Source organism: Mirounga angustirostris, unplaced genomic scaffold (genome assembly GCF_029215605.1).
Source record: "Mirounga angustirostris isolate CCGP_5_RB_7025 unplaced genomic scaffold, mMirAng1.0.hap1 SCAF_15, whole genome shotgun sequence".
Lineage (NCBI taxonomy): Eukaryota > Metazoa > Chordata > Mammalia > Carnivora > Phocidae > Mirounga > Mirounga angustirostris.
In genome coordinates, this window is record NW_026991723.1 from 72,538,428 (window position 1) to 72,562,827 (window position 24,400).

At 37.2% G+C, this 24,400-nt stretch overlaps 1 protein-coding gene and 1 pseudogene across 1 annotated transcript in view; both read right to left on the reverse strand.

The window, feature by feature from the left end:
• SHOC1 (shortage in chiasmata 1) overlaps positions 1-24,400 on the reverse strand; it is an 84,746-nt gene that overhangs the window by 27,401 nt on the left and 32,945 nt on the right. The window contains exons 10-16 of the mRNA XM_045882923.1: positions 16,751-16,845; positions 15,766-16,035; positions 10,504-10,917; positions 8,123-8,242; positions 6,473-6,649; positions 3,612-3,716; positions 516-694 (exon numbers count right to left, since the gene is read on the reverse strand). Coding sequence (XP_045738879.1) covers positions 516-694; positions 3,612-3,716; positions 6,473-6,649; positions 8,123-8,242; positions 10,504-10,917; positions 15,766-16,035; positions 16,751-16,845 — 1,360 coding nt within the window. The remainder of the gene's footprint in view (positions 1-515; positions 695-3,611; positions 3,717-6,472; positions 6,650-8,122; positions 8,243-10,503; positions 10,918-15,765; positions 16,036-16,750; positions 16,846-24,400) is intronic.
• Positions 17,985-19,430, reverse strand: LOC123849899 (casein kinase II subunit alpha-like; annotated as a pseudogene).

The following is a 24,400-nucleotide window of genomic DNA, read 5'->3' on the forward strand; positions in this document are numbered from 1 at the left end:
AACATTTAAGAAAGTATTTCCTCTTAAGTCTTTATCAATGTAACCTTCATACGCTTGAGGTAGGGTGGACAAAAATTTCCAATATAATCCAAAGCATAAGCTAATTGCTTTTTTTTTTTAAATAGAATCATATAAGATGAGATTCTGGCTTAATATTAAAAATAAATTATTGTAGTTCTGTTATTTGGTATATGTTCATGAACTTAGATGTACCAGACAACAGTTTTGAAATTTGGAGAGCCAATCCATAGAAAACTGCATATAATAAAAATTAAAGTATTTTTAAATTCAAAAAAAAAAAATTAAAGTATTTTTAAATTCAAGATACATGAACAATGATGCAAATCATCCTTTCTCTGTGTCTGATTCTGTTTTGTTAACTTACTTAAGGAGAAAACCATCAAGGGACCAAATAGTCTAGACTATTTCATAATTTCTGAGTTAAATGCAAAAATTTCTTACATACAATTCTTGTTTAAGCTGATTACCGTTATCTGCTTTATTCCAGCACTTACCTTAATCTGTTGCTCACTTTGCATCCAATTTAGTATCTGACATTGCAGTTCTTGTATCTTGTAGTTGGTTTCAGGCTTTTTTTCCCTAATAAACTGTACAATCTCCAGCTGTCTCCAAATGTCATCCAAATAGGAGCCTAAAATGCTTCTGTAGATATCTTTTGCATTTGACAAATATCCTGTTAAAAACAAAAGCAGGGGGAAAAGGCATATCTTTTTGTTCTTTGAGAAACTCCATGAGTCATAACAGAGTTAATCGTCTTCCAATTTTGATCAAAGATATTGACTAATGAAAACCTTTAAACTGAGTGAAGCTGAAAAATATGTACCAAATGTCTTCTTTTAAGCTACATAATGACATACTCTATATATCCTCTGAATATATCCCATCTTTTCCTGCCTTCTGGCTTGGTCTACACTTACATGCAAGTCATATGGAAATGCCACTTCACTGGAATTTTCTTGGTATTTTATCTATAAAGCTTTTGTACTTGATTTCTTATTTATGTATATGACAATCTCATTAGTCTATAAACTCTTGGGATATAATCCATGATATTTATGCATAAATCACTTATATAGCTGCTAAAACAGCAGAGCCTAAATTCAGACTCACTAAAGCAGTTTCTAAACACAGAATCCTGAGACCAATCCCTGAAAGTTCATATTCAATAAATCTAGACTCTTTCCCAGGGATTTCTGCCTAAAAGCTCTTCCTGATTCTCTAGACCTAATCTTCTGAAAGAGAAGCCTAATCCAGTAGCATCCCTGTTTCAATGGCTCCTTATCATCTACCCAGAATAAGGTCTGAACTCTTTTGTGCAGTTTAAAAGGCTATTCATGATTTGTCTCTTTGTTATGTTTTCAGGCTTAGTTCCTATACCTTTCTACCTTATACTCTTCGATTTAGCTCTATGCAGCACACCCACTGGGTCATTCTTCTGGGCTCTCAATTCTGCCTATAAGACCCTTTTACACTTTATTTATTTGGCAAACTCCTACTTGTTTTTAAACAAATATTCAGCTTTAAGTTAACAGTCTCCATCCTTTGTGCCATAGTACATATTGTTGCTATAATATCCATTACACAATACTGAATTTATTTCTGGGTTAAAGCTCAGAAGTGAAACTCTATGCCTTTAATCTTGAAACTCATTAACTTGCTAGCTTGGGAGAGGTAGCAAACTAGAAACTGGGAGAAAAATAGAGAATTCTGGAAGGCAGCAGGGCAGACAGCCAGACCCCCATGGATCTTTCTTTCTCTGACACTATGCAGAGAAAAAGAAAAGAGGACAAACTAACTAACTCTTTGATTTTGAGAGGTTTAGAGGAGTGAGAAATCTCTCCACTAAAAATGTCCAAGGTGGCTAGGTTATTCCTTATGGCTTGGTACGTAGGGCTTAAGAAGTTCGTTTTCCAACGAGGATTTTACTTTCATAGTATTCCTCAAGGTAGCCAAATAGCAATGTCCAAGTTTGATTTGGTGAAAGTACTTCTTTGAGGAGTAAAAATTATTCAGCCCAAGTACATGGTTCTTAATGGTCTCACCTTATCCTAGGGTAGACTGTAAGAGTACTTAAAGGTGAATATATCTCAAGCAATCCTCCATAAATATTATTTCTCTAATTCTAGCTCTCTAATAAGTATTAAGCAGCAGCGAGTCATAATGCACTCTCTTTTTTTTTTTTTTTTAAGATTTTATTTATTTATTTGACAGAGAGAGAGATAGCAAGGGCAGGAACACAAGCAGGGGGAGTGGGAGAGGGAGAAGCAGGCTTCCCGACAAGCAGGGAGCCCAGCCCGATGCAGGGCTCGATTCCAGGACTCCGGGATCATGACCTGAGCCGAAGGCAGACGCTTAACTGAGCCACCCAGGTGCCCCCACAATGTACTCTCTTTACAGCACTGGGAGCTCAGGTAGTCTAGATTCTGACATTCTGCCTTACACTATGCTTTAACAATCAGCTTAGCTTTTGATAGAACTGATGATTTTTTATGGAAGCTGAAAAGACAGGTGACGAAATAGAAGGGCATGTAATACTACACCCTTATACCAATTCCAGGTACTGTAAACTAGGGCGAGAGCCCCCAATCCATACTTGATGGAGATGGAGGTAAAACAACCCAATCAGCATCAACACCCAAGTGGTTTAATTGGAGAGAAAAGGAAAAGCACCATGTTGGGCTTTCTAAAGGTAGCTGTAATTTAGTTATAATACTTGGCCAGATAATACTAATATAATGCTTGGCCAAATATAACTCCCAGTGCCGTAAAGGGAGTACAGTTGTAATTCACTGCTGCTCAGTACTTATCAAAACCTTGGATTAGAGAAATACTTGTCTGGGTCACAGATAAAACAAAACCTCTGGGTCACAGATCAGAGCAAAATTATTTTCACTTTATATTTTAAATAGGTTCTAGAAATTCTAAATTATGAAACAATCCTATAAGCATACCATTACTAAACAAGTCTAAATAATCCTGCAATAAGGAGCCTCAAGCAGTAATGTACTGAGACAGATATTTAAATGATTTTCACAGTTTAGAAAAAATTTCTACAATCTTTAAATTTTCCAATGTATTCAAAATAGTTTGATTTTTATTCCTCCAGTAATTCATATCCTAATTTACAGACAAAACTAAAAAAGAAATTGCAAAATATCTTACTACTAATAATTTGGTTATATTAGTTATGTATATTCACCTAGCAAAGATTCAAAGCCACAAACATTCAATGAAGACCTAAAACGTACATGGCAAAATATCACCTTACATTAAAAAGTCGTGCATGACAATGATTATACAATCAAATCTGTTTAAGGCATTATGACTCTATAATTCAGGCCTAGATTAGAGAATCCTAAACCTATTTTTCTAAGGGATGATATTTGTTACAAATGATTTCTTTTAAAGAATACAGGCAGAATAAAAATATATATTCTATTATAATTATGTCAAAATGTATATAATGTTTAATGCGGAAGTAAAAGAGGCTACATCATTTCTTATAATTTCTTTTTCAGAAAAGTAAAAGTTATTTCAGATGAAATATTTCAATAGGAAGAAAAGGGGAAATAAAAATTTCCCCCACTAACCCAACGCTGTGTCCAAGCTACATGTTAAAAGGACATCTCTAATTGTTACCAGAAGATGTAAGAGAGCAGCATGCTTGAACGTCATTTCTTTCTCATCATTTGTACCTAAGCAAGCAGAAACATATTTAAAAACATAAGATACACATCAGAATTTTTGAATGTGTATCAGAATGCTTAACAATAATAGCTAACATTCATTGTCAGGTGCTTACTATGTGCCAGGCTGTATGTAAGCTGGTTATTTCACTGAATCTATAATGATAACCCTGTCAGACAAGTTTATTATGAGCCTCATTTTTTGCATGAGGAAATAGTCTGAACAAGGTTAAGTAACTGTCCAAGGTCAATATGTGAATAAATGGTGGAGCTGGCATTCAAACCCAGATGGCTAACCTCAGTGTTCATACTCCTGTTGCTTTCCCACTTAGGAAAAAAGATCAGTGATTCCCAGTTATAAAACAAGAAGAAAATTAAACTCATAACTTGCCAACTGGTGAAGATAAAGATGGGTGATCATAACATAAAGCAATACCTTAAAATGAAGGTAGAGACACCTGGGAATAATTGTCCAAAGATATGATTCAAACAAGAGATGTATTCACAGGGACAGGCCAATTGTCTACTTAATGTGTTCCATGTAGTTCTAGAGCTTTTTGAAGATGACAGATTGGATTTTACCATGTGCAAAAGTGAAACCAAGAAGATAGGAATCTAGGCCCATTGTCCCAAATCAACCAGAAAAGCTCTACTTTTCTCTGTTTTATATAGTGGGATCCCATGAAATATTTATTTGTACAAAATGTTCTGCTAAAAAGTTTGAAACTGCTCATCTAATCAATCAGTAAAGATCAAGGCAAATATGAAGTAGTCACTGGGAACCAAGAGGCAACAGGAGAACCATTTCTGGGTAGTATATCCAGCCCCTGTAAGACTTGTGGAAACAAGTCAATCATGACCTGGAAGGGATGAGAGCAGAGCAGAGAAACCAGATTTGGCACCATTTTTCTTCTTTCTTTAGGAGAATATTTCTTGAACATCTCTTATAGATTTATTTGAGAGAGAGAGAGAGAGTGGGGGGAGGGGTAGAGGGAGAAGGAGAGAGAGAACCCTCAAGCAGACTTCCAGCTGAGTGCAGAGCTAGATGCAGGGCTCAATCCCAGGACCCTGAGATCATGACCTGAGCCGAAATCAAGAGTTGGTTGCTCAACTGACTGAGCCACCCAGGCACCCCTTCTTTCAGTATTTTAAAGATTTTACTCCACTGTCTTTTCACTTGTACAACTTCTGACAAGAAATTACATCATCCTTATCTTTGCTTTCCTTATGCAACATGTTTTCCGTACCCCCTCTGGCTGCTCCTACAATTTTCTCTTTACTACCAGTTTTGAGCAATTTGACTATATGCCTTGATGTAGCTTCATTATGCATCTTATGCTTGGGGTTCACTGAGTTTCTTGGATGTATGGGTTTGTAGTTCTTAACTAAGTTTGGAAACCTTTCAGTCACTATTTCTTCGAATATTTTTTTCTGTTTACCCCCTTTGCCTCTCCTTTGAGAACTCCACTTACTATTACGTCAGGCTATTTGAAGTTGTTTCACAGTGCACTGATGCTCTTTTCTTCTTTTTTTTTTTTTTTAGATTATTTTATCTGCCTGTGTTTTATTTTGGAATAGTTTCTATTGCTATGGCTTCAAGTTTACTAATCTTTTCTTCTGTAATATTTACTCTGCCATTAATCCAGTGCAGTTTTCATCTCATACACTGTATTCATTTCTAAAAGGCTGATTTGTGTCCTTTTTCTATCTCTAACTTATTGAACATATGGAACATAGTTATAAGAAGTTTCAGTGCCCTTCTCTAATAATGCTAACATCTTTGTCAGTTCTGAGTTTGCTTTGATGGAATATTCTCATTATGGGTTGTGTTTTCCTATCTCTTGTCATGCCTGGTAATCTTTGATTGGATGCCAGACACTGTGAATTTTACCATGTTAGGTGCCCCACAAATTATGAGTTTTTCTAATCTAGCTGATCGGAGCAGGCATTACTCCCTGCCCTGTGTGAGTGCAGAGTACTACTCCCTCTAATCCTTTCAGATGGTTTGCTTCCCCAACCTCAGGTGGTTTCCTCACATATACTCTGATCAGTACTCTGCTCAATACTCTGTGTGAATCTCTCTCTGTCTCTCATATTCTATCCTTTGAACTCTAGCTGCCTTGGTCTCCCTGGACTCTCAGTTCTGTTTCCTCAACACAGATTGTCCACTGGGCTCTGCCCCTACTATCTCTCCCTGTGCTATGGCCTGGCAACTTTTTCAAGGCAGTAAGCTAGGGCAATGGTAGGGCTCACCTTACTTGTTTCCCATCTCTTGGGAATCAGGGTGCTTCACTGCCTGATGTCTAGAGTCTTAAAAACTAGTTTCATGTATTTTGTCTTTGTCTTTTCTTTTTTTTCCTGAAAGGAGTGTAAATTCAATCCCTCTTACTCCATCTTGGCCAGGAGAAAAGTCCAGGGTTGACTTTAATTAATCTATTTTTGACATCCCCCCGACCTTGGGAGGGAACTAGGTGGTTCAGATTTAACAATAATAGGGTTAATTTGGTTTTTGCACTAGGAATCTGTCAAGTAATATAAGTCAGTTAGGAGCATTATTGAGAAGCAATGCCAGATGTATTTGTTACCTTTTTCTCCTTACTTAGCTGACCCTCCAGTATTAGTTTATGGGTGTCATATTCTGAATTAAAGTTATGTCTTCATCCATGACTAATTTCTATACCTTCTATATTCAATTTTTACTCATTTGATACAACAACCCATAAATTTTTATCCTTTTAAATAATATGACTTTTATTTGTACTTACCTTGCTGAATAGCATCACTTATTACTTTTTCTTGTTCCTTTAAGAGGAACCTTGTTTGGTCAAAAATGACAGTGGCAAATGTCCAATTAGCAGCAGGGAGAGTACAGAGGCATACAAGTTTTTTTAAGATAGGAGTAGCTGCTGCTTCTAGGAGACAGAATGCTTGGCACTGGCTCTCTGTGAAAGTAAAAGCATTAAAGATAGTGTTTGATAAGGATGGCATGTCCTTTTTGACAAACCAATTAAACATGTCACTTCATGGAAAACTGAACTACATCCAAATTATTTTTTTTTCAAGATTTTATTTATTTATTTGACAGAGACACAGTGAGAGAGGGAACATAAGCAGGGGGAGTGGGAGAGGGAGAAGCAGGCTTCCCGCTAAGCAGGGAGCCTGATGCGGGGCTCGATCCCAGGACCCTGGGATCATGACCTGAGCCAAAAGCAGACGCTTAATGACTAAGCCACCCAGGTGCCCCTCCAAATTATTTTCTGAGTTAAAAATCGTAAGATTATATAGAGGTTCATTTTAGGATATTTATTCTAAATAAACTAGTAACAAAAATAACAAAAAAATAATAAGAAAACAAAACAAAACAAAAACCATCTGTAGAATTTGTGTAGTTTTATGGTTAATTGTATAATTTTATGGTTAATATGTATAATTTTATGGTTATTCTGCTTATTAGAAAATATGTATTCGGTAACTAATATGGCAAGTGTGAAGAGCCATATAAAGAGAATCACATATTTTTTTTTTCCCTCCACAATTAGCTTACAACCTTAAGCTAAATAAATTTACCACAATGACAAACTGTTTCTAGTTTTCACTAGAATAGCAATACTTTAAGATTTGCATTATCATCTAAAGGTCATAAATAAAACTGAACCGAAAAATGAAAAGATATTAAAAACTAGTGTCATATTTCCTTATTGATTTTAATAATGAGCATGATGTTCTTTTAAGTAGGCTATTCTTTAGGAGTCAAAGAATATTCTTCTTCACAGCAGAAGCAAAAATTTTAATCACTATAGGAAACAATAATAGCTTTTTTAACATCACCCTGACAGTGGGCAAGAGAACAGAGGGAGTAAGCCTCAGCAGTTCATTTTTCCTAACTGGGCAGAAGAGTCTGAGCAGCTGCAGTCTGCTGTTCTCTGATGAATGTAGGGAAGCAGCAGGTTATTTATTTTTTTATATTTTTTAAAGGTTTTATTTATTTATTTGAGAGAGAGAGAGCATGAGAGAGAGCGCATGAGAGGGGTAAGGGTCAGAGGGAGAAGCAGACTCCCTGCCAAGCAGGGAGCCCGATGTGGGGCTCAATGTGGGACTCCATCCTGGGACTCCAGGATCATGATCTGAGCCGAAGGCAGTCGCTTAACAAACTGAGCCACCCAGGCGGCCCAGGAAGCAGCAATTTAAATGAAGGAAGAAATAACAGTGAGTGGAGTGGAATAGGGCAATGGAAAGGGGCAGAGGCAGTGAATGGGGTGTTCAGGTGTAGGAATATCTTAAAAGTAGGAATGGAATGAAGAAACATCTGAAACAAATGAAGAAAATTACATGGAAAATCAGGTATGTCCTAGATACTCAGGAAAAGGCTTTCAAATTTACTTAATTTGAATGCATTTTAAAAGCATACAGCATACCTGATGCTTGAATTTCAATGACATTATCCACTCTCCTTTCCTGATTTATTTTCTCTATGGCTTTATTAGTACAAACAGGAGGACTTTCTTCCTGAAGAGTCAAAGAATGTTCTTCTTTATCTTGAAATTCTAATAAAAATTATTAATTTGCATTATTCAGGGAAACTTAATGTTGCTTTACTTAAAATGCTTTCATGTAATATGATCACAGTTGTTAAAGTTCTTCCTTGAAACATGTCAGTGTTAAGTTGAACAACTATTCAGGTCAATGGATATAACACAGTGCTGAAGGCAATCGTGGACAGAATCTTGACATCGAATCACTGTTTCAATCTCAGTTCTGACACTAGCTTCAGTGTCCTCATATGTAAAATATAGATAAACATACCTATTTTGAATATTGTTATAGGGATTAAACACCAAATACAGTTCCTGACACCTGAAAGGCACAAATGGCTCAATTTCATTTCTCTGTGACTTTCCACATACCCCTCCTTCTGCTACTAATCCTCTCCTATGCCCCAAGCCCTCCCTGGCTTCATCCTTTCTTAATTAGGTCAATTCTTACCACTTACCCTTCAGCTCTCAGGCATTTTCTATAAGCCTACTGTACTATGTTGTAAGCTTCTCAAGGTCAGCAATGGTATCATCTTTATCTCTAATATGTATTTTAGTGCCTGGCGTACAACATTCAAATGTCAGTTTTCTTCCTTCTTTCCTAAGTATTGTGGAGGATTACAAATATGTATATAACTAATTAATTTATTTATAGTTACTTATATTAACTAGATAGTAATGTTATCTATTAATAATATGATTACAGGGTAATTTTAGAAACACAATACCATCTTAAAACATTTTAATATATGAGCTTTAAATACATGGTGAAAAATAATGGAGTAAAATATCCTAAACTAGATTATGTTATTATTTTCAAGTATACTTTTAATTAACTATAAATAATTGGAATAGCTAGGGCGCCTGGGTGGCTCAGTTGGTTAAGCGACTGCCTTTGGCTCAGGTCGTGATCCTGGAGTCCCGGGATCAAGTCCCGCATCAGGCTCCCTGCTCAGCAGGGAGTCTGCTTCTCCCTCTGACCTTCCTCCTTCTCATGCTCTCTGTCTCTCATTCTCTCTCTCTCAAATAAATAAATAAAATCTTTAAAAAAAATAAATAATTGGAATAGCTAGGATTAAATAATACAATTACTAGAGTTTTTGAGGGGGCCCAATAAGTTGTAACATTCTTTCTTGCCCCTGAATTGACTATAAAATAAGGCAAGAAGTAAAATATATACCAAAGTATTACCTCTGTTACTAGTAAAAGCTAAGTTGCATAAAGGAGCTTAGTTTGAGAGTCAAATGGCCTTATTAACTAAGCAGCAGAATTTTATGTTAATAATATATGAGACCATAAGACCTAACTATGCTGTAACTCTCATACATAAATTTTTTTTTTTTAAGATTTTATTTATTTATTTGACAGAGAGAGACACAGCGAGAGAGGCAACACAAGCAGGGGGAGTGGGAGAGGGAGAAGCAGGCCTTCTGCAGAGCAGGGAACCCAATGCGGGGCTCGATCCCAGGACCCCAGGATCATGACCTGAGCCGAAGGCAGATGCTTAACGACTGAGCCACACAGGCGCCCCTCACACATAAATATTTTTGTACTTAAGGTCAAGTGTGCTCTCATTTTGTAAGTTTTCTCCCTCTCTCTCTCTCTTTTCCCCTAAAGGTCAGAGCGGGGGAGCAGTGGGAGATTTATTCATGTAATAAAGTGAAGTTTGTGACAAAAAATATATGTATTTTTGTACTTAATTCTTCTGGGCAATGTATGTCAAACATATTCTAGAATACTTATTATTTCTTTACCAGAAGTGAAATGTATGACACGTACTACCTTTGATATGGTTATAAGCAGTGAATGTAAAACAATTACAACTCACACAGAAACTCTTTGGTAAATTTAAAAAGAGTAATAAGCAATCAAATTGGCAAAGTGTTCTTAAGTACACATTAAAATGTAATACTGAGAACTGTCAGCTAAAAGAGAAAAAAGAATGGCAGAATGATCAATAAAAGTTAGAAATACTGACTCTGTATGGCCAAGTTGCAAAAGCAAGTTTTACAAATAGTGGTTTTTCTTACAAGTTCAAGTGTACTTTTAAATTTTTTGGAAAATACATATCTACATCTATATCTAAATAGCCACATCTATCTCCATACTCAATAAGTATCATGAATAAATGACACTTTCTTTGACTTTGAAAAAGAATATATTCTATTTGAAAGAGCTTTAAATTTTCTTACCTTCTGTAATAAATTATACATTTAGACCTTAAAGCTATCATATCTGTGCCAAAATATTACCAAATTACCCACCATCATCTTCTTTACTGTCTGTGACTTCAGTCTTTGAGGTGCAAGTTTTATATTTATTTCGCAGCATAATGAAGTCACTCAAAAGGTCCAAATCATTCTCCCATTTTTTACCATGTTTAAAAGATGCTTTTTCAATTTTTGGAGAGGAAGATGATTCAATAGATGGTACTGTGCAGTCAAGTTCCAAGTAATCTTCATTTTCTTTATTTTGGCTTATTCTATAAACTAGTTCTAGATCATTCTTTGGTTTTTCTTCTTTTGGTCGTTTAACAGAAAAATTGTCATCAGAAAAACACAGGTCTGGTACTTCTTCTGCCGGAGATGAAATCTTTTGTGGAAGTAATAAATGATCATTTGTAGATGTCTCATTAATAAGTACAATAGGTGAGGAACAACTTTCATGTTCTAGCCATGCTAAAAACAGAAAATAAAAATATCCAAATGACTTCCATGCATAAATGAGTGTTCTACTAGGGTATTAGAATAACTTTTATTTGTAAGTTCTTATTGATATAATTTGATCCTTGGAAGTACTTTGTTTATTGCTTTGCAAATCAATTTTGGCCTGAATAATATAAATTTTTAAAAAGGGCAAAAATTCAGACCTCTTTTTCTTAATCCTGGAACTAGGTTACCAAACAAAGAAAGAATTCCAGAAAAGCCCTATTGCCAATAGGCTTGCAATTAAGTCTAAAGGTAAAAACCTTAGGTACCAAGCAATCCATAGACCAGAAGAATATACTTGCAATACATACACTTGAAAAAGGACTGTATTCAATATATCCAAAGAACTCTTATAGCTTAATATTTAAAAAGAAAGCCTATTTAAAATTTGACAAAATATTTGAACAATACTTCACGTAAGATATGTACATGCTACAACATGGATGAATCTTGAAAACATTCTAAATGAAAGAAGCCAATCACAAAAGACCATATATTGTATGACTCCATTTATATGAAACATCCAGAGTCAACAAATCTATAGAGACAGAAAATAGATTAGTGGTTCCGCAGCTGGGGAAAATGGGGAGTGACTGCTAATGGGTACAGGATTTCTTTTGGGAGATGAGAAAAATGTTCTAAAATTGATTGTGGTGATGATTACAACTCTGTGAATATACTAAAACCATTGAATGGCATACTTTAAATGGATAAATTTATGGTATGTGAATTATATTTCAATAAAGCTATAATATATATGTATATTTTAAAGGTGTATTTATTTTAGAGAGAGAGTGCATGTGCAAGTAGGGGGAGGGGCAAAGGGAGAGAATATTCAAGCAGACTCCCTGCTGAGATTGGAGCCAGCTCCTGGGGCTTGATCTCATGACCCATGAGATCATGACCTGAGTTGAAGCCAAGAGTCAGACACTTAACTGACTGAGCCACCCAAGTGCCCCTATAATATATTTTTTAAAGGAAGATATACAAATGGCCAATGACCATGTAAAATGATGTTCACCATCATTAGTCATCAGGAAAATACAAATTAAAACCAAACTGAGATACCACAACACACCCACTGGAATGCTAAAATTAAAGACTGTCAATACCAACTGTTGACAAGGATATAGAGTAACTGGAACTCTTACACATTGCTAGTGTGAATGCACAATGGTGCAACCACTTTGGAAAACAATTTAGTAGTTTCTTTTTTTGTTTTTAAAGATTTTATTTATTTATTTGACAGAGAGAGAGAAAGAGACAGCAAGAGAGGGAACACAAGCAGGGGGAGTGGGAGAGGGAGAAGCAGGCTTCCCGTGGAGCAGGGAGCCTGACATGGGGCTCGATCCCAAGACCCTGGGATCATGACCTGAGCTGAAGGCAGACGCTTAACGACTGAGCCACCCAGGCACCCCATCTTTCTTTTTTTTTTTTTTTTAAATTTTATTTATTTATTTGAGAGAAAGAGAGAGACAGAGATAGCGACAGAGATAATGAGAGAGAGCACAAGCTCTCGGAGCTCCTTCCCAGAGAGGGAGAAGCAGGCTCCCCATTGAGCAGGGAGCCTGATGCAGGGCTTGATCCCAGGACTCTGGGATCATGACCTGAGCTGAAGGCAGACACTTAACTGACTGAGCCACCAAGGCACCCCTTTAGTAGTTTCTTATGAAGTTAAATATATACCTACCATAAGACTCAGTAATTGTATTCATAGATATTCAATCAAGAGAAATGATAACATATGTCCACAAAAAAACTTCTAGAAGTTTTTTTCCTAATAGTAAAAATCTGGGAAATACATCCAGGAGAATTGATAAGCAAACTGGGGTACATCCATATGAAAAATTCCTCAGTAATAAGAAATGAACTAGTCGTACACATAACATCATAAATGAATCTCAAAAGTGTTATGCTGAGTGGAAGAAGTCAGACACAAAATAGTTACTATATGATTCCATAAATGAAATTCTAGAACAAGGGACACTAATACATAGTGACAGAAAGTACACATGGGTCTGACCTGGGATCAGGGGTGAAGGTTAGACGAAGAGAGGAATGTAATGACTACAGAGTATAAAGGGGGAAAGGAAACATTTTGGTGATAGAAATATTCTATATCCTTGGATAAAGAAGAGGTGGTGTATATATAAATACACACACACACACACACACACACACCAGAATATTACACAGCTATCAAAAAATGAAATCTTGCCATTTGCAATGACACGGATGGAACTAGAGGGTATTATGCTAAGCAAAATAAGTCAATCAGAGAAAGACAATTATCATATGATCTCACTGATATGTGGAATTTAAGAAACAAAACAGGTATCATAGGGGAAGAGAGGAAAAAAATAAAACAAGACGAAACCAGAGAGGGAGACAAACCATAAGAGACTCTTAATCATAGGAAACAAACTGAGGGTTGCTGGAGAGGAGGGTGGGTGGAGGGATGGGGTAACTGGGTGATGGACATTAAGGAGGGCATGTGATGTAATGAACACGGGGTGTTATATAAGACTGATGAATCACAGACCTGTACCTCTGAAACTAATAATACATTATATATTAATTAATTGAATTTAAATAAAAACATGTAAAACAAGAAATATTCTGTATCTTAATTGTGGTGGGTTGTTTCATTGGTATGCACATTTGTCAAAATGCATAAAACTGTACAGGTAGAATGGGTGCATTTTATTATATGTAACTTATACCTTATAACGTTTGAGAAAATCTTAAATGTCTATAGGGCCAGAGAAATAAGGTATGTAAATGAATGAACTATATTGCCAGTGCTTAAGGGCACCTGGGTGGCTCAGTTGGTTAAGCAACTGCCTTCGGCTCAGGTCCTGGAATCGAGTCCCACATCGGGCCTCCCTTGCTCTGCGGGGAGCCTGCTTCTCCCTCTCCCTCTGCCTGCCACTCTCCCTGCTTGTGCTCTCTCTCTGTCAAATAAATAAATAAAATCTTAAAAAAAATATTGCCAATGCTTAAATCATAATCTTGAGGAAGATAAATTTTGAATTTTTTCTTCCAAATGCAGTCTGTAATTTTGATTTTGCTTTTATTAGAGATATTGGTTTAAGAAACATTTTACTTTCCTTCTAACTATACTAAATGTAAGACAAAAGTGCAAGAGTAATGCTAAGTGCCAACTAACACCTGGAGTCAATTTATGAGGGCTGGGAACTATGGTGAACTGGAGGTGGGGAGCTATTAACGGCCTGTCTAAAGTGGTGAGCTGCTATTGGTTCCAACCAATTGTTGCCATATAAGAGTATGGGTCTGGTTTTTGGAATTTTTAAAGACAATCTCAAAATACAGATCCTTTATCTGCAACCCTCCAAACTGTAAATGTTGGTAACTAATTAAAACACTATATGGGTCAATAATATATGGGCTGACTAGGATCAGAGGCTACCAATTCGAAACCTCTGAGATATTTTCTAGAGACATCCTGGTATGTTTAGCAAGCAAATATGAACTGTTTATTATTTCCCTTTTCTGATTATTTTCTTCTACTTCTCTCTGTTTAATCACCCGTATCCTGACAACTTGGCAATGAGCTCCTGATAGAGTTCTTGCTTTTATTTATTTTTGTTTTCTTTTCAGTTATTGCTTTTTAAACTTCATAATTAAACTATCATCATAACTCTGTTGGATATCAAGGTGAATTATATGTTTTAACTTCAAAATAGTTACATACCATAATAAAGACTTTACATAGTCTTATAATACATTATTCTGGATATTTGAAGACCCCATAAAATCTTCCTCTCCCTTTTCTTTGTCTAGCAATCTGACTTAATCTCTTTTAAAATTCTTCTGAGTACCCACCTGGGCCTTAGGACAGATAGACTGGTGTACAGATTCTGAAGGTCCTGGATTATTATCACAGCATGGGAATATGCACAAATGTGAAGCCCCATAATGTCATGATTGATCATGAGCACAGAAAGCTACGACTAATAGACTGGGGTTTGGCTGAGTTTTACCCTCCTGGTCAAGAATATAAGGTCAGAGTTTCTTCCTGATACTTCAAAGGTCTGTCTTTGAAACATCTCTTGCTGATAACAATTCTTGCCCCACTTCCTATCCCCTTAAAGCAGTCTCCCAACACACACAATAATATCTAAAATGCATTTTTAAATATATTTACTTACTCTATAATAAACTAAAAGTGAACTTTCCCAACTTCTTTAAGATCTAAAGCTGTTGCACAAACTGATTTAAAAACAATCCGTATATACTTCAAAAATGTGTAATTCAGACTAAGTATGTTCCATTTATTATAATGGCATATATAACAACCAAAATAACTCAAAATATAGATACTCAAAAGACATTTTGCTGCCTTAAATTGTATAAGTAAAAAATGTTTACTGAGTAAACGCTTTGGAAACAAAGGAAGATTATCTATTGTTAAAGAGAGGTTATTAGATACTATTGAACACCCAGAGTTCACCTGTCAGATAGAAAAATAACAGTGCTGCTTTGAGTCTAGTCTGATATTAATAAACACTGGGCTAGCAATTAATCATTTATAAAAAGAAAGTCACTTTAATTGAAAATGGCTAGAAATTTTAAAAACTGAGACTATAGAATTTTAGGACAACAAAGGATTTTAAGATGAGCTAGTCAAACTTCCTCATTTTTTTTTCAAGGAAGAAAATGGGGCTTAATGGAGCTCAAAGTCATAAATTCTGGCAGAGCCAGGGCTAATACTGAATGCTGGAATTTCGTTTCATTTTCCCAATCACCTGGTGGAAAGCCAGTATCTAACATTTTCTCATTCTGAAAAATTCACACAAGTGATATTTACTATTGCGTACTTATATTCTAACTGAAGCACTTTTGTTGGCAAAAATATCTCCATTTTAGTATCATCAGAAGATAGATCATCATGACACAAATATGTATTCAGATGTTCCAAAGTTTCTGCCTCTTTCAGATTTAGTCCTCCTTTTCCCCACCACTCTGTGCTTACAGGATTAACTACAAGACTTTCTTCTTCAATAGAAAATATCTTTTTCAAATCCATAACTGAATATTGACTGTTGGGCTCTTCACTTCTTGGTACTTAAAAAACAATAACAAACCAAAAACAAATAGAAGCAGTTCATAGGGTAAAAGAAAACACAATAAATAGAACCACACTGAAAATTCCTTATGAAACAGATTTTCACACATTGGTAAAAAAGTGAAACTTGAAGTTATATAGCTAGTATTTTGTCTTCAAGATGGTAATACTTGTAAAAGTCCAGAATATTATAGCAATAGAAGTCACATAAGGGATTTATTTCAATCTATGGAAATATCATAAAGTTAAAATTATTCTAATATTTACTAGGAAATAGAACCATTATTTTGTTTGAACATTTTAGTAATTACTAAATTAATACATTTGATAACATTTTAAAGAATTAAAGTAAGATTTACTAAATTTGAAATTCTATTTTATTATAATGAACCTAAACTAGAAGATATATTTGACCAGATTTTATGATGACTATCCTCTTAGATACTGTGGCACAGAACTTTCTACCTCATTACTTTTAATCTAAATAATAACAAATCATAATGTATGGAGGAACTGAAGTAGCACAACTACTTTTATCTGCATTATAAGCACCAACCCAAAATTAAGATGAAAAATTCTGAAATCCTAATTTTGGAACTGTGTATTTATGACAGTAACAATAATAAAAAATAATAAAGCTGACAATGCATTTCTACTAATTATACCTTCTCACCTTTACTTTTTGTTTAGCATTCAAAATCAATTAATCTTTACCTGTAAGCAAAAATGGTTTCAATGAGCTTCTGCAGCTTTCTAACTGCCACACCATCCAGTTTTTGTTAGCTGATTCTTCAGCAGTAAGCAAACTACTGAAAAAGAAGAGTTAAAGCCTAATATATTAATAATATTGAGACTTTTGTATAATAAAATTTTATTTTTTCTTTTTTTTAAAATTTAAATTCAATTAGCCAACATATAGTAGTATATCATTAGTTTTTTTTTTTTTTTTTTCAGGACTGTAACAAGAGAGTTTATAGTTTTCCCACAATTACAGGTCTACCATTTCAGTTTCACTGGAGATAGAGGCTCTGCTCCTACCTCTCAGATACATTTACAAGACTGAGGGACAGGTCTTCTCACTGGATGGCATGTAAAGGAAGAGGAAGAAAGGAAGAAAAGAAGGCAGAAAGCTTAAGATGAAACTCGGGGTGGCCACATCTTCCATTAGCTCTTAAAGAGTTGCTAGCATGAAACCCATATAGACAATGTTTTTCTTTTGTAAAAAGCAGTAAGTTAAGCCCAGTAACTAACTGAATTCAAAATGGCCAAGTCAAAGAAAACTGAAAAAGACTTTTCCTCCCCCTCCCACCAGCTATAGAGCACATGGGGAGATGAAAGGGGAGAGGACCAAGGTAAGGAGCCTGGGAGGGAAGGTATTATAATCTTAAACTGAACTGAAACTAAAAGTAGAAGTGAGTTGGATTTAGGGTTAGGTCAATAAGACATGATTCCTACTGAACAGAAGTTTTCAGGACCTGTCTGCACTTTGGGTAGATTTTCAGCATCTCAATGAAACTAAGACATATTTCCATGAGATTGACCAGGACAACCCCACTGAAGCACTTGGAGTAAAGTGAGAAAAGTGACAAGCAATACACTGCTCTTTTAGCTTGGGCCCTCCCTTCCTCCTTCCTTCCCACCTCCCTTGAAGAACCTACATTTCTGTAATCTCTGGAGAAGAGCATGAGATATAAACCCCCCATAGTGTGGGATGGTTGGGGAGCAATGGTGGACATGGGAAGATATCTCCACCCAAATGAAGCAGCCGGGATTGAGGTTGGTTCATCTTTGTCCTTTAGCGATGAGAAACTGAATTTGAAAGGGGGGAAAGATGTTGTCCGTGAAGTATTCTACCTACAGGTAATTTTTCAGGGAATCCCGAGTTATGAAAAGTTCAAGTTAAAAAAAAAAAAGAAAATCAGCGTATTATAATTTTTTTTTTTTTTTATGACTGAACTACTGCAAATCCACAAGAAACGGTTCAGACACAGTGCTTCTGAAGTATTTCACCCCTCCCCGCCAGGTGCAAGCTGCATCAAGGAAAGTGAGGACTCCCCCACCTCTGCTTAGGCATCAAGAGACAGAAGGGGCCATTACTGCTGAGCACCAGCAGCAGCTGGAATAGGCATCCCAAGGGGGCTGGCAGCAGCAATCACTGGTGAGCCTGCCGGAGGTCCAAGGGGTGAAGGCGTTGGCACTGAAGAAATCCCTGACATCATATTGGTGCTGCGGACAGGTGTACTGCCCCCCGGCATGCTAGACAAGCCCATTAGAGCCTGGTCCTTCACAACAGTATAGAAATAGGGGTGCTCCACGGCCTCTCTTACGGTAAGCCATGACTGGTGGTCGTATCGCAGCAGCTTGTCCAAGAAATCCAAGGCCTCAGGGCTGACCAAGTGCTGGTTTTCACTGTGGACAAAGTGTTCCCATCGCTTACGGGAGTGTCTGCCCAAGATATCGTTGAAACGTGGATCTAATTCAATGTTATATTTGTCAATATAGTCATATAAATCTTCTGTCCCCAGAACCTTGGCTGTCCTCACCAACTGATAATTATCATGGCCATGGAAAAATGGCTCCTTCCGGAAGATCATACTTGCCAGCATACAACCCAAGCTCCACATAGCCAAACTATAATCGTACATCTGATAGTCTACAAGTAGCTCAGGACCTTTGAAGTATTGGGAAGAAACTCTGACATTATATTCTTGACCAGGAGGGTAAAACTCAGCCAAACCCCAGTCTATTAGTCGTAGCTTTCTATGCTCATGATCAATCATGACATTATGGGGCTTCACATTTGTGCATAATTCCCATGCTGTGATAATAATCCAGGACCTTCAGAATCTCATATATGTAAAATAGAATATCATAGTCTGTTAACGTCTGGTACAATTGCTTGAAGTCTGTGTTGTTTACGTGTTCAAAAACCAAGGCAGGGGTTCGTGACACAGGGTCTTTTACAATGTCTGCCAGTGTGATGATATTGGGACCGCCTCATAAATTCTCCAAAATTTTATTTCACGCTTGATTTTCTTCTTCTTTACTGGCTTGAGAATTTTAACAACTTTGTCATTATTTGTGATGTTGATGGCTTCAAATACTTCACTGTATTTACCCCGGCCTAATTTTCGAAGCAGCTGGTAGTCATCTTGATTACCCTACCCTCCACCACGTGTGACTCGTAATTCCAATACGCTCTCTCGGGGTCTGTGCATATTAACATCTGTGTAAACTCTGGCCCTGCTTGGCACGGGTCCCGACATGTCTGACAGGTTGGTGAACGAAGGTGGACTTGATGTTTGGAGATGTGGTGGTCACTGTGTTGGGAAGCAGCTGGGGGTAAGACCTTGTTTCAGACCTGTTTTCTTTAAACTCTGGTGGAAGCGGCAGCGGCGGCTCTCCCCTCTCCTCACACAGACAATATGGCGGTGGCAGAGGAGGAGACACAGCTTGGCTGCCTGCCACAGGGACCAGAGCAAGGCTGCAGCCGCCCATCATTAGTTTTGATGTAGTGTTCAGTGATTCATTAGTTGCGTATAACACCAGTGCTCATCTCACCATGTAATAAAATTTTATTTTAAGAAAATTATTTTTCTAAGTATTTTTTTACACTCAAAAGCAAGTGAAAAATTTACTCTATAAATGTTAAATTGAAGTAGAGTTTCATAGACCAAATTTCATATACTTACTTTTCCTCCCTTTGGAAGTTTTGGCAATTTGTTAGCCTCTTTAATTGCTCCTGCTTGCCTATACCTTAACTCCTACCTCTATCTCCCTCAATGAAACCTGGAGCCAAAGGAGGCTGACTTAGGAGGGTTTTAGCACTTCTTTCCATGAAGTGTGGCAGCACCAACCCTATAAGCCACCCAAATTAAAAATATAATTTAAGTAAAATTACTGTACTTTCCATACAAGACAGTAGCTTTAACAATTTTTTTCCAAAATTGCTGTCCCCAAGTCCATCCTAAACAAATTCTGGAGCCTCTGCTGGTTGAGGATCAGAATTATGAAAAAGTCCTGTCTGCTCTACCTTCTTAGGAAGGTAAAAGTTTAGTGCTAAAGTTTAGTTCAGGTGCTTCCATCTTGGTGGGTGTGTGAATGAGTGATGTATGTCTGTTTGCATGTTTTGGGGTGCTAGGAAGAGAAAGGAAGATGCATGACAATTAGTGTAAATCACAGCTTATCAGTAGCTATGAAGTTACTAGCCTTGGTAGGGAAGATAACATTAATCCTCAAACCCCTTAATCTATGCCCCCAAACCTCTCACTCCAAGGCAAGAATTGATTGTGTTGTTTCTCTGTTCATATGGAACAAATGTGGGCATGCTAATTATAAGTACTGCTAGTTGAGTTGACAGTCCTGGGCCGCAGAAAGCTGTTTTATGTCTAAGCTATCCAATTTACCTACATAATCTAAAATCTAGGATGAGATGACAAACTGTGAGATTCTAGATAATTCTTGAACCTTACCAAGATCTCTGACAACCAGACACCTCAGATTATAGGCAATTACTTTAAAGCAAAAGGAAAGCAAGCCAAGTCCAACAGAAGGCCATAATATAAACAAATATTCTCACTCTTAATGGAACTTTCTGAAGACATGTCTGAATTTGATATATTGTTTGGTCATATATAAAAATATGTTCAGAATTAAGTAACCAGTATGGAAATAAAGTCCGGTGTTACACAGACTTTTCTTTTTAGCGCCATAAAATCTAGCACAGGGTTTGACATGTGGTAAGCACCCAAAATACTTGTTAACTGGATATATTTCCAGCCAAAATGTTGTATTCTGAAATAAAAGTAATTGGGGCCATAAAAGCAAATTAAGAGTACAGTAACATTACACATTATTTTCCCCTTCTGTTGTTTTTTTTTATTTTAACACTTTTTTCTTTGTTTTTAGATTCACAGATGAGGTGAAAACCCATTTTTAGAATAGGAATTTTAAGGTTTTTTTATATTCATAAACCAAATGGAAGTGATTTACCTCTTGCTAATCAATATAGCAGTGATGAAATGACCTCTTTAAGTTGTTTCAAATGGCCCCAGAACCTTTGGCTAATTTTAAAAAGTCTTTTTTGTTCTAACTTAGGCAAATCATAATACATAGATAAGATTTAAATTTCATAAATTCTAATTAGTTGAGTTTCAATAAGTAGATATGTAACTTGTGTGATTAACAGGAATTTTTGATAGTTAAGTAAATGCTTTTAATATCAGATTGAAATTCAAGATTGTACTAATTTCTGCTAGTTTCTCTTTCTGATTGTCAATCTGCCTTAACAGATGAATTAGGGTATGTGGAGTAAAAGAGCACTAAAAAAGACAGTACAGGTCCTGCAAATAAACATCTGCACCTCAGCAAAGGGATAAAAGTATTTAAACAAATTAGAAGTAGGTTCTGTACTTGTTCCATGAGATTTTTTAGAGTTCATATCTGATATGGGCAGTTCTGGTTCATGGTAGAGTTTTGTATATCACAGATTTATCCCCCAAATGACACAATTCTTTGCCAGAAGATAAAGGTAATTGGGGCTCTCAATACCAGGCTCCTCCATCGTGTGCTGTGACACCTTCCTGAGACCATTAATAGAAACCTGAGCAGTTAGTGATGAGTTGTTCCAGTTGCTCCCAAATACGCAATAGAAGTCTCCTTTGACAGATTAGTCAATCATAGCTAAAAAGTCAAAACTCAGTACTCAGCTCCCAAAGCATCCATTCTGGGAACAATTCATTAGAGACTTGTAGACTTTCCTGTAATTTTCCTGATAATGTATTGTTTTAGGACACATTTAGTTTCAGGACTACAGTGAAGAAGAAAGAGGCTGTACTGGTTATGTTCCTAGTTTTGTAACTGGTGTAAGAGCAGGGAAATGGAGTGACAATTCCAGGATAGCAGACTAATCAAACTTAGAACACATTAAGTTACATGTATGCCACATGATAAAAGATAGCAACCAAAGCTATCTCAGACTCCACTGGAGGGCAAAGATGCTGGGCCATTAAGCTATACAATTTTGGCTCAAACTAGAATATAATGATCCAGCCCTGCAGTGTCAATTCTGAGATTACAGACCATTCTGTGCAATAACAATGGGGTATTGAGCAGATTTGTGGATCAATACTTGGTTCTACATGTCTAGTTCCCCAACACCAATACCACATCGACAGAGGTAAACAAGGTCAGTGGATGTCCTGTGTTAGAGACGGGATGTGATCCCTAGTACTCCTAGGAAAGTAATTTGATAGACAAATCTATTGATGGACCCCTATCCACACTGCCCTGTGATCCTTGGCTATTCCTGGTCAGAGAGCTATGACAATCTTTTAGAAGACCTCATAACAACCCTGAAAGGTATATACTATTAATATCCCAATATTACAGATAAGGAAACTGAGGCACAGGGCAATTAAGGTCCGAGCTGGTAAGTGATACAGCCGGGAAATCTGGCTGTAGTTCAGGGCTCTTAACTACTTATTATGGGCTAAATTCCAATCATATCGAAACCCTAACTCGCAGTGCCTCAGAATATGACTGTATTTGGATATAGGGCCTTTAAAGAGGTAATTAAGTTAAAATGGGGTGGTTAAGATGGGTGCTAATCCAATATGCACAGGACATTGGGACACAGACATGCACGGAGGATTGTAAGAAGAGAAAGGTAGATGGGGCACCTGGGTGGCTCAGTTGGTTAAGTGACTGCCTTCAGCTCAGGTCATGATCCCGGAGTCCCGGGATCGAGTCCCGCATTGGGCTCCCTGCTCGGCGGGGGGGTCTGCTTCCCCCTCTGCCCTCTTCCCTCTCGTGCTCTCTGTCTCTCATTCTCTCTCTCTCAAATAAATAAATAAAATCTTTAAAAAAAAAAAAAAGAGGCTGACTCTAGCTCAGGTCATGATCTTGGGATCCTGGGATGGGGCCCTGCTTCAGTCCCCACATTGGGCTCCACGCTTAGCAGGGAGTCTGTTTCTCTCTCTCCCTCTGCCCCTCCCCCTGCTCATGCTCTCTTTCTCTCTCTCAAATAAATAAATAAAATCAGAGATAGTCCAAGATGGCAAAGGAGTAGGAGACCTTAGTTTCATCTGGTCCCAGGAATTCAGCTAGATAGCTATCAAATCATCCTGAACACCTGCAAACTCAAGCGGAGAGCTAAGAAAAGAAAAGCTGCAAATCTACAAATAGAAAAGTGACCACTTTCTGCAAGGTAGGAGGTGCAGAGAAGTGAATCCGAGGTGATATATGGGGAAGATAAACTGCAAGGGGAGGAAGCCTCCATAAGCCGGCACTGGAAAGTGATATAGCAGTGGAGTGCAAAATCAGCACTTTTAGATGTCTGCTCTGGTGAGGGACATCCCTGACTGAAAGGTGCTCAGGTGGTGAAGTGGGGGTGGAATCCTAGGTGGGACAGTGTGGTCTCAGGATCCCTGGGGTCACAGGAAGACTGGAGGTGCCTGAGTGCAGAAGAGCTCCCAGGCATCAGAGCAGGAAAGCCGGATGCAATCAGCGAGCCCAGAAGTGGGCTCTCAGCTCAGGGTTGCCATATACCATGAACCACCACCCAGTTGGGCTCAGCAAGCAGCGGAACCATAGCGAGACCCCTTCTTTCTCTCCTGGCTTAGAGACTCGAAATGGGGTTGCATGCCTCAGATAGAAACGCTTGGTCACAGGCTGGGTGAGCACTATGTGTGGATGGAGACCAGCAAGACAGGAGTGACTGACTGCTTTTCTCTGAGGGCACTCTGAGGGGGTTTTGGCTCTGGGGCTGGAGATTGGGAGGCCGCCATTTTCATTCTCATCCTCTAAAGTGGCACAGAAAACCTTCAGGGAACAAAAGCCACATAGAGCAATCTGGAGCAGCTTGCTTAGCCTGGCCCCCAGTGCAATTCCACCCAGGGCAAAGACACCTGAGAATCAGTGCAACAGGACCCTCCCCCAGAAGATCAGCAAGAACATCTGGCTAAGACTAAGTTTACCAATCATACAGAACTGCAAAACTCCAGCACTAAGGGATAATAGTATATAGAATTCATGGTTTTTTTCCCCATGATTCTTTAGTCTTTCAATGTTAATTTTTTTCTCTTTCTTTTTTCAACCAATTTTTTATTTTATCAACTCTTTTAAAAATATTTTTTAATTTTCATTTTTACAGTTACATTCTATACTTTCATTGGATTTAATTTTATTTTTGTATAAGTTATTCTTTCTTTACAATTTTGGTATGCAGTTTCTTCTAACAAATAGACCATAATACACCCAGAATCTAGTGTATGGCTCTGTTCTTTTCACCTGTCTGATCATATTCTCTCTTATTTCTTCTTCTTTTTTTTGTTGAAGTCTTTTTAAATTTTCTTTACAGTTACA